The 11,451-nt window shown below is 39.3% G+C and overlaps 1 protein-coding gene across 3 annotated transcripts in view; it reads right to left on the bottom strand.

Annotated features, from left to right (window-relative positions):
- The window catches only part of zgc:154054 (Alpha-1,3-mannosyl-glycoprotein 4-beta-N-acetylglucosaminyltransferase B-like), a 45,581-nt gene that overhangs the window by 15,789 nt on the left and 18,341 nt on the right, over window positions 1-11,451 (bottom strand). For all 3 annotated transcript variants that reach the window (XM_008419747.2, XM_008419746.2, XM_008419748.2), the window contains exons 3-6: window positions 9,918-10,055; window positions 7,769-7,902; window positions 3,969-4,015; window positions 1,861-1,974 (exon numbers count right to left, since the gene is read on the bottom strand). In XM_008419747.2, coding sequence (XP_008417969.1) covers window positions 1,861-1,974; window positions 3,969-4,015; window positions 7,769-7,902; window positions 9,918-10,055 — 433 coding nt within the window. The remainder of the gene's footprint in view (window positions 1-1,860; window positions 1,975-3,968; window positions 4,016-7,768; window positions 7,903-9,917; window positions 10,056-11,451) is intronic.

The following is an 11,451-nucleotide window of genomic DNA, read 5'->3' as shown; positions in this document are numbered from 1 at the left end:
CTGAGTGAGCATCGCTCCTTCACCCTAACGTTCCTTCCCTCGTTGGGGGGAGGGGGGGCGCCGATCTATGTTTTTGCATCCACCTGAATAATGTGTAGTTGCGCCACTGCCCGGGGGAGAAGACTATTCTGAGCTCCAGCCCGAGCCAATCATCAAATCGCTTGATGATGCTCAGCACGAACGTCTTCAGCCAGGCCCGAGCGCCAAAAAAGAACGCAATCTAATAAATCTTTCTAACTGATGTTTTTTTTCTCTGAGTTTCTCCAGATTTAAATATAATTAAAGCTGCAAGCAACCTCGAATGGCCCTCGCAGCTCAGTGCGGCTCCGGCCTATTGGCCACTGAGGGGGTCCCAGGACCGCGGCCCGCCAGCCACCGCGGACGCTCGCACAGTTCCCGCACCCGTCCCCGCCAGGCCGTATGCAGGCTGTATGCATGCATGAGCTTAGCAGTGCTCCCTGACAATTAACCAAAAATCTGGTGCAGATCGGCCGATGTATCGAGGAGGTATAGCTGATGGAATAACCTAGGGGGCGCAGTGGAGTCAAATTGCAATTCAATGCTGTTGGGCTCTTTAGCGGTGATAAAGATCATACATATCCAGTTTGGTGCCAATTGGATTTTCCATGTGTGATTTAGAGATAACTGTATGCATATGGCAAGGGACTGCAACCTGCATTTTGGCCACACCCTCACAGGTTCAGCCAACAGCCTGCATTCACAGGATTCATCACATAGTTGGCACAGGATTAAACCCATAGAGTAAAAGTAAGACGTACAGCAGAAAAAAACAGGTGACTTCCTGTCGGAAGTGGGCAGGGCTAAGGTGATGTCATTAATTGACCACCTAAATGTGACTTTACTACCATCAGAAACCTCACAATAAAAATCTTTGTTCTCTTAAGACTTTCTGTTATCCAACACACAGCTGAGAGCTGCAGTCTGTAACAGTAATGTTAATGATTGTACAACAATAACGCATCAAGTTTTTAAAAGTAAAACAAAGCTAAAATTCATGAGTTGAATATTTGTAGTTCTTGTGGTGAGACATTCTGGTGTTCAGGAAGGAGGATCATTTCACAGATTCAACCTCACCAGAGGAACAAACTTGATTCTATTTCTTTATTGTAAATATTAAGCACAACCATTGAGCTTTAAAAACTTTTGGTAAAAACTGACTAAGCATAAAACATTCCTGTTTAACCCTAACTCATTCATGCAGACAGGGTTATCTAGACTGGTCAGAATGCAAATTCTTTAGAGACACTATCAACATACTCTGGAAATGGTAGCATTAGCATTAGGGCTAAAGGATTAATTGTGATTAATTGATTATTATACTAAAGGAATGCTGTTTTTGTATTACAGGCAACAAAATGTATATATATTTTTTTATTTAAAAAAAGATTTGAATTACTTGTTTATTTGCATATTTTAATGTATTTCTAACACTGTATAAAAAGGCATAAGTAGTTAAATGAAAATCAGCAGAATTTGCCAATTTGTGGCATATTTTGCAATTGATTAATCAATTAATCGTCCAAATTATGAATGACTAAAGCAATCAATGCTTGCAGCCATAATTAACATGGAATTCTATAATTTTTCTGTAATTTCAGTAATCATTCTCTTAAATTTGTTATTCAGATGGGGGTGTTTTAATCGTGCTGGCATACAGACAGACTCAGTAACTGTTCAGAAGCATCAGCAGGGGCTTCAAACGCAGACAGATTTTACCATGACTTACCTAAATGCTCTTACACAAGAATACACTCACATTCGTTATGCTTGCTTTTTTGTAGCAGAGGGCGTTTAAGGAAGGAGTATGTATGTTTATGCATGTAGATTTTTGATGCATACTTGACTCTGTCCTTGGAGTCTCCAAATGTCTCTTTGAGGATGTTGAAATCGGGGTAATAATGCTGCGACGGGGAAACCACCTCCAGCAAACCGGACTGCACCTCCTTTGGAAAACTACAGAGGACAAAACAAAACAGGAGTCATATTTTCTTAAAGCAGTGCATTATTTTGAAGTCAAAAGGAAATATGTTTGATGCGTTTTATTTTTAATTTGCAGAAACAAAATAAACGAACAGTGTGGTGAGCATATGTATTCAGCCCCTGTCACTTCCATCAGCATCAGTGATGTCTTCCTATACTGTACCTTAAGACGGTGAGTAATGATTCCATGTCACTGTTGGTTATGCAGAAGGCCTGCAGCTCCAGGTCACAGACAGATGCAGTGGAAATAATGTGCAGACCAGTGATTGTTATTATCCTGTGTACTTTTCCACTTTCTCCAGCTTCCTTTTGTTTAGTGTTGAACAGGCCCTCAGGCAGCAGCTCATATTTCTATAAAAGTATCGACTTATGTAACCGTCACTGCAAATTTATGTCTGGGCTTGTTCTTAAATGCATAATACTTGGCATGTCATACAGAAATAAAACTTTCTGTATTCGACATCAAACCAACAATTCTGAAGTGATGACTTCACCGGCCGTCACCTTTGAGATGGAGATGACAGAACTCATCCATGTGACATACGCACATTAAAACCACCCAACCGGTACAAAGATAAAGCAACAGCTTCATAAGCCTGAACTATTAAAACAATCACTAAAATCCTGTATCAATAAAAATATAGCTATGATCTAGCGTGCTTCAGGTATCTCTTGTTCAGAAAGAGTTTTTGCAGGGTTTTGTTTTTATGAGTGGGACCATCTGTCTTCTTCAGGCTGCCAGCAGCTCAGAGAAGGATAAGGTTTGTCACAATAAATCAATTAATCACATGATAAATGAAAACAAACTCAATAATTTCCATTTGCAAGATTTATTGTTTTTATCTTTTATCTCTTTTTACCAAAAACTGGATGACAAACGTCTTTAGTCTGGTGCTTTGCTCTCTACTAGCTCTCTGCTTGAAGGACAGTTTTGTTTACAGTGACTTCATTATTTATTTTATTTGTTGTTTATTTTGTAAAAGTCTTCCAGTAAAATATCCATGAGAATTTAAAGTTTATTGATCTTTGAGAATGTGTTCTTGCATTGCTATGTTATTACCTTTATATTACTTGAAAATGGTTTCAAAACAACAATATTATTGTTCACCACAATAACTTCTGGGTTAAATGATTATCCAGCAGGCTTAGTTATTGTGTCAGACTTAAGGTGGAAAGCTGTTGGGTCTTTGTAAATCTGGACATTTTGCCTTCATATGAAATCAGGACAATACATTTTAAGGGGGTTTATTGTACTGGGTTACAAAAAAATATGTTTTGAAAGTTGTCTGTTTTTTCAACTGAATAAGGACTATTTTTGCACTACTAAGTCAAAAAATGACATCCATTTTTCTCAATGGGTTTTATTCTAATTTGATTTAGAGATTTTCAGTCTTCTGACTAAACTGATGACATTTTTGTGACATTCTCAGTTTATTTCCGTTAATATGTCTCATCCAAAAAAAGTTTTAGGAGAAAAAAAAAGTTTTCTAACAGAGTATATTAAACAAATGTTACAAACTTGGATTTCTATAAATTAAATAAACACTGATAAGGGTAAGTACATGTGAATTGAACATTACGTCTTCATTATCTAAAATTCTCCATATCTTTTCTGTCCTGATGGAATCTCTCCTCCTGCTCATCGCTCATTGATCTCAGATTGTCAGGAAACTGATCCAAATGCGAGAACAAGTAATTCATTTTGATGCTCATGTTGCTCCATAGTTCAGAAAGTTGACCTGGTTGAGCAAAACCAATGTGTTTCTTTTTATCCAACTCATCAAAATGACCTTAAAACAGCCAAAAAAAAACCCTAGACAGTCTTTTTGGCCATTGACCAGTGTAATTTTACAGCCTATAAGATAATTGTCCATGAAAAATAAGCAATGGAAGAGGCTCTCATTTCTAAACGAGAAACTCGTTTAGCAATGAGTTTTTCTCACTGGAAGCAACTAGAAGCCACTCACTTCTCAAACAGGCTGCGTGCAATGCCCTCCACATACTGTAGATCCGCCTACATTAACAAAGAAAAAAAAACAGGATAGTGAAGTTAACGTATGGAAGGCATGAATAAAGTAAGGAACTGCTGTGGTGTGAAGCGGCCGACTCGCTGTACTGGTCTGATCACATACAACAGGTGTCAGAATACCAGCTCATGGACTCTGTTCCTATTTAAATATGTTCAACACTCCACAGCAAACATTCCCCAGTGAACAATGGCTCACACATCAAAACTGGTTTTACATGTTGGAACTGGAGGAGTCTCTCTGTCTCTCTGACAGCTCCGCAACACACCGACGACTTCTGGAGCTTCAGGTTGGAGGATTCTGAATCAGAAATGTTTGTGTTATCATGCAGTGTCCGTCTCAACAAAGAGGAACACATATCCCAGAATCACTCTGTTCTCACACAGAATGAAGAGTAAAAAATTTTATCTAAAGATGAACTTTGCTCTGCCTGTTTCTTGGTGATAAAACATGTTTTATGAGAAGAATGGTGGGAAAAATCAAAGGTCTGAATACAAACATGAGCAGAAACATGAATAGACTGGTACGAAGGTCTGTATCAGTCCCTTAATGTGATGCTACGGTCTTGAGGTTTCTACACTGATCTGCTGCTCCACTGCTGGTTAGCTGGCTGGAAGAAGGCCTCTACACTCACTTTCATGGAAAGTTAATTACAGGCTTTTCTCACAAGTTTTAAGATTCTCCACTTGTTTACATATATAAAAATTCCCTTCTCACCCTTGCGGGTGGTCTCTCTCATATATATATATCTGTAACATATATATATGTTCTCCCGGCCATATATATATGTTCTCCCGTCCCCGGTCCAAAAGACCGGGGCCGGGAATCGAACCCAGAACCTTCTTGCTGCAAGGCAACAGCTCTACCAACTGCGCCACTGTGCAGCCCGCGCAGGGGGCCCTCCACAATTTAATTATTTATTTTTTTGTTCGTAGAAATAAAAATGAAAAAAAGGGGCCCTGTAAGTTACAAAATTAATCATATTGTATTTTCAAAGATTGTTTTTAGCAGTAAAAATTTAATGTTCCCACTCCCAGATCAAAAAACACACATCCATATTTGCCCTGAACACCCCCCCATCTGCGTTAAATGATTTGTTCCTGCTTGGAGCACTTGAGAGTGACGCTGTTCAGCAGCAGACAGTAGGAAACAAGAACGACAAGTTACTATGCTGCTAAGAAAAGTTAGAAAATCAGGTTTTCAAACAAAAAATAGAGGAGGGAGAGAAAAAGTCTGTTAATTTATAACCCAGATTGTCTCCAAGAGAGGCAAGTAGACTGTGAGATTATCAACCATTTAGCATAGTTAGCATAGCTACAAACTACTGTTTGCCTTAATTTCACTAGCATTTAATGAATTAAGCGACGGACTGGCGACCTGTCCGGGGTGAACCCCACCTCTCGCCCGGAGCGTTGGCTGGAGATGGGCACCAGCGACCCTCCCGACCCCACTAAGGGACAAGGGTGTAAGAAAATGGATGGATGGAATTAAGGAAAAAAATTACCAACATGTTCATATATTTAACTTGCCCCTTGTACCTTTTACCACTTAACAGGTGAGTCAATCAGCAGCAGCTCTAACCCACATCCCTCCTGACCCGTTCTCTCCTGAGTGAAAGAAATTAAAGCTGCACTATGTCACTTTTACACAAATATTTTTTTCACATATTTTTTAAAACTGTAATTACGTTGTGGCAGTATGGGATTGTAGAAGAATATAATTATATTAATAGTTAAAAGTTATGTTAATTCAYATTAAGATATGTTTTACTGAAAAGGAATGTATTATGTCGAATGTCCTGGGTCAATCTGACCCAGTAAGGTGTTTTGCAAGAAATTCCTGGCAAGTGTCTTTTCCTGTTGCATGGGGAGAACTCAGCCAGAGTCTCTGTTTGGACAGACAAGAACTAATAATTATGTCCGAGCGGCTCCGACACAATTATGCCGGAGCCGAAATATTATTAATTAAGTTGTTTTGCAGAAGATTTTGGTGTGTCTCTATTCCTTCCATTGTGCGTTGCATGCAAATGGAACGAAAACAGAACATGGAAAGGATGTCTGTTTCGACATGATAAGACCAACTATTGAGACAAAAATTCTCTATTCAGTGGTCCTGAGATGGAGCAGATTTAGGTCCCTCTGTTGAAGGACGCGCAATAAACACTAAGAGAAAAGTGTGCCAGAAAAAACAACGATTACACGCCATTGGTCAGACGGTTTCCAATAAACAATAGCAGACTGAAACGGTATAAATGCTTGGAGCCAGAAGCAGGAGACATTTTGGAGTCTGAGACGTTGAAAATGAGATGATGAAAATGTAATGTGTGATGCCGCGGATGTGCATTAAATGTCTTCCTGTTTGCCTGTGAGCCAGAGAGAATCCATGTTGTAATTCATGAGTTTAGCACCTTTGAATTCCTCCATAGTATGAGAGATAATCTGTGAAAAATCCATTTCCTCTACCTTCTCCCCGTGCTACAGACAACCAGTCAGTGGCAGGAGTTTTAGTGCTGTCAATCACAATCTCATGTTGTGCTGCTCATTCTTCCTCCCCCTTGATTTGTGCCATGCTGCTGCTAGCATAGCACAGAGCTGTGCAGATTGAAACTGTGAATGCTCAGTTCAGTTAGGATAGCTACCAATGACAGCAGATAAATGGTTTCTTGTAATGATAAGTTGTTTCTCCACCATTAGCACATTTAGCAGTGAGTGAATGAGGCTAATTGACAGCGCTAAGAGCGTCCTACTGGTTCTGATTGGTTATTTTGGTCAGAACGGTGCATTATTTTAACCAGTAATAATAATCCAGGAAGGAGATTGATTGTTTTCACAGATTATCTGTCTCATAACAAACTGTTACGACATCGTGACAGCTTTAACAAATATGGAGAAAACATATTTTTTATTAAAGTTATATACCACAGCTTGAATAAAATGCAACTACATTGCATTTTTAGAAGTCTGGATTGTTTCATGTGTAGTTGCACGTTGCTTTTGACTGTTGCTCATAGGGAGAGACATTTTAGTATCTAAAACTATCCATCCATCCATCCATTTTCTTTCACCCTTGTCCCTCAGTGGGGTCGGGAGGGTTGCTGGTGCCTATCTTCAGCTGGTGTGCGGGCGAGAGGCGGGGTACACCCTGGACAGGTCGCCAGTTTGTCACAGGGCAACACAGAGACACACACAGGACAAACAACCATGCACACACACACTCACACCTAGGGGCAATTTAGACAGACCAATTAACCTGACAGTCATGTTTTTGGACTGTGGGAAGAAACCGGAGTACCCGGAGAAAACCCACGCATGCACAGGGAGAACATGCAAACTCCATGCAGAAAGACCGGGGCCGGGAATCGAACCCAGAACCTTCTTGCTGCAAGGCAACAGCTCTACCAACTGCTCCACTGTCTAAAACTAATCTAAAACTAATAGAAGAAATTTAAGCAACCTACTTGCATACCGGGTGTGAACTGTTGGATGTGAAATTCATGAGCAGTAAATATTGTGTTAATTATTAGTATTGAACCAAATAAACCAAGGCAGATGCAAGCCTTTAAAATTGTGATGCTTTTTAGAGGTCAAATAGACTCAAAAAATTATAACAGCAGCTGCGCAGGGGGGCCCAAACAAATTTTTTGTCAGGGGGCCCAAAATTCCTGGCGGCCACATAGTGGTAGGTAAAACAAGAAAATTATGGCTTATCATTCGTTTGAATAAAAAGCTGCATCATGTAACCTCAGCGACAAAGACGATGATGAGGAGATCCTGCATTTCTGAGGAGCTGAGGCCGGACAGTAGGGAGCTGAGGGTGCTGACCAGGTAGCTCTGTTTCTCACGCTTCACCGTGGGAATGCCCAGCACCATGCTCACTGTGGGAGGAGGAGAAGGGAGATGAACACTAAGTCATTGCTTAACACATGTCACAGGACCTGCTCTCATGGAATGTTCAGAAATGTAATTCCAGAGACAGACAGAGCAGCCAAACATTGTACTCAAGTAAGAGTAAGCATGACTTCAACAGCAACATAAAAGTAAAAAGTATCCGTCCAAGAAATTACTCAAGAGTAAAAACGTATTTGGTAAAAAGTCGATTCAAGTATGGAGTAACTGATGAAATGATAAATTATTTAATATTTAAAAATTACGTCATCAGTTGGACCAAAATATAAAGTTTAAATTTTGGTATTTTAAGGATAAAATAACAATAAGTCATAAAGTAACAAAAAATAACAAAATCAGGCAAGAAAAAAATTTTCAATATCAGTTTCTTTCGGTAAAAAACAGACTTGTCAAACTTTAACAAAAATTGCAGGTGTGCATTTGTGTCTGGTAAAGTTTTGGTTAAAACATGTTTGTTTTTATATGTCACCCCACAAAAATTACATTAATTCCAATATATCTTCTCTTTGTTTTAGATGTGGTAAGGAGGAAGGAACATTCATCCATGCCACCTGGCATTGCTCTAAATTGCAGGGTTTTTGGAAGGGGGTTTGTGAAACGTTATCAGACATTCATGGCATCATGATTCCAATAGACCCAGAGAACTGTTTACTAGGGAACTTTATAAATTCCAATTTAAAGACAGTCTAGGCAAGAAACTTACAGAAGTCCTTTTGGCAATTGCTAAGAAATGTATTACAACAAAATGGAAATCAGACTCCCCCGTCCCAATTAAAATGTGGTTTTGTGAGATTAATAGCTGTGTGACACTAGAAAAATAACCTATTGGATGCAGAGTAGAAGTAAGACTTTTTATAAAATATGGCAGCCTTTTCTAATTTATATGCAAAATCTACCAGCACATTGGATTGATTGATGATCCTGTAATCGAGCTGGACTCGACAGGATTTATGAGCGAATCTGATACCATCTGTGATAGAGATTTTTTGGTATTATCATTTTGTTGTTACTTTAGTTCATATTCAGTCTAATGTTAGTCAGTTTAAAGTGTTCTCTTCTTTAGTGTGTGTATAAACTGACCTGGGGGTCACAACTGCCTGTTCATCTTCATGTGAAACAGTTTGACCGAGATTTGAACCGGGCTCAGACCGTAGATCAGATATCACATCTGGAACTGGGTTGCTAGTTGTTTAGGTAAATTGTTTTACGACCTTTGCTGTGTTTGGGTAAAATGTTTTACGACCTCTGTTGTTTTTCCTCTGCTGTCTATCTTGCCTATCCTCCCTCTTTGTTGCTTGATAATAAAAGACAAGCTGTACCCAAAGATCTTCAGAACGCTCTGTGAACGGCTCGGAGGAGCAATTGACAGAGTCTTCTCCTTTTGCAAAAGCTTGGCTATAAAATTCATATACGTTGTCTGTGGTTCTTTTATGTAGGTTCTAGAAAAATACCTATCAATCTGCCTCTCAATCCATTTCCAATTCATATACATTTTATTTCATCCCTATAGATTACCCACAGTACCCACCCCCGTTCAGTCCTTCTTATTTGGTTGTTGTGTTATATTATTGTAAATGTATTTTATTTTCAATATGTCTCATTGTTTGAATTGTGATTCATTGTGTACCAGTTTTGTCCTGTCAGTTAATACTTGTGATGTTACTACTAAAAATCCAAAATAAAATATTCTAAAAAAAAAAAAAACATGTTTATTTTTCATTTTATTCAGTGTGCAGAGAATCCAGGAATTTTATAAAATTATTCAAGTAGAAGTAAAAACTCCTAAAAGTAAATTCTTTGAAAAATGTTACTCAAGTAAATGTAACTAGTTACTACACAATTCTAGTTGGTAACATCCTAAGAACTAGAAATCAATTTGAAACAAATATGAAGTTTGGATCATAAAAAAGTCCTGATACATTTGACTTTATATGGATTATGCGATGCGATATTGTGTGTGCGTGTGTGTGTGCATGCTCCATACCTCCGCTGCGTCCCTTCCCCAGCACCACATGAGGCACCAGGCTATTGGGATGCTCCCTGAGGTGGGGCATGTAGAAGTGAATAGTGGCCTGAGGCAGTGGCTGTCTGCTCAGGTCATCCATTGGATGTTTTACTGTTGCTGCCACACAGAAAGACCAAAAACAAAAACCACAGTATTTGAAAATCATTATGATGCCTATTAAGCTTTCCGACGTCAGGTTCCTTTAATGTGTCTCCAGCCCAGAAGACGTAACATTCAGACTCAGACAACCCTCAACTATAACTTTATAGTTCTGTGGCTGCTGGGAATCATCCCGCAATGCATTAATCAACTCTCCATCGCTAGGAAACATAGACACTATAATTGACAAACCCTCCTGGTTACAACTAAGTAAACGCTGTAAAACGACTTTATAATCACGACCTTGGTTCAACAGAATTTCTGTTTTTGTCCACTTTGTTTAGACAAAAGGGACAAATAGCCTTTGGTCTTGGAAACAAATTGCAGGGAGTTTCCAACTTTAGAGAGGGTCAGAGACGGCTCTTGGTTGGATGAGCAAAGATACTCCTTACTTGAATAAATTAAAAGACAAGAATACGCCTTTACTATAAAACTTTCTACACAGGAGTAACAAATTAGATTTTGCTCTTGCAATTCTACAAAGACGTCTTTGCACGTTTTTGCTTTTCTTTCTTTCTTTTTTTCTTCCTTCTTTTCCATTTGTCTCAGGTAAATGAATGTATCTCTCTGTTGTTCTGCAGTTTCTGTTGTAATTTCATACGTTGTCTTCTATTGGATTAAACTCTGTAATTCTGTGACGTCAACACTCATTGTTGTTTTCTGTGTGGCTTCACTTCGGCCCGCCAGAAAAACCTGGGATCCGTGAGAGGAAGATAGAGCCAGAGATTTTTCCTAAAATATTAAAACCTAAAATCTTCTTCTTCAACATGTCTAACACTGTAAGGAAACATTAAAATAGCAGTTCTGAGGAAACAATGCAAAGCATCAGGAAGTGAGTCAGACCAGACTTTTGCTTTGATCTAGATCAGTGTTTCTCAACCTTTTTCGGGTCAGCGCCCCCCTAGCCCTAATCCAGGTCCCTCACCGCCCCCCACCAAAGAATTTGTAGGTTACTTTGCACTGACAATTATTTTATTATTAATATTACTATCATTATTGTTTTGAATCGGCGCACCGATTATGTTTTCCCTACACTTCGCGCCCCTTACGCTCCTTCATCTCGTGCACATAACGGGGTGAATGTAGCGAGTTTTGCCCTAAACGTATCGGCGTCTGGAGGAGGGGGTTTGGGGGGAGTGTATGTTTCTACGCTCCTTCGTGGGGGGGGGGGTGCCGATTTATGTTTTCGCATCCACCTGAATAATGTGTAGTTGCGCCCCTGCCCATGGCACTTCAACGATATTTTATCTGGGAATAGTGTCTGTTTATTCTTACCATACAGTCCTTTGTATTAATTATTGCTCGAAAGGTCTTGCCATACCAGTTTATTCCTCCGTATTTACTTTAGTTTCTT

Source organism: Poecilia reticulata, linkage group LG10, assembly GCF_000633615.1.
Source record: "Poecilia reticulata strain Guanapo linkage group LG10, Guppy_female_1.0+MT, whole genome shotgun sequence".
Taxonomy (NCBI): Eukaryota; Metazoa; Chordata; class Actinopteri; order Cyprinodontiformes; family Poeciliidae; genus Poecilia; species Poecilia reticulata.
Note: the sequence above shows the minus strand (reverse complement) of the source record. Positions and strands in the feature narration are given on the sequence as shown.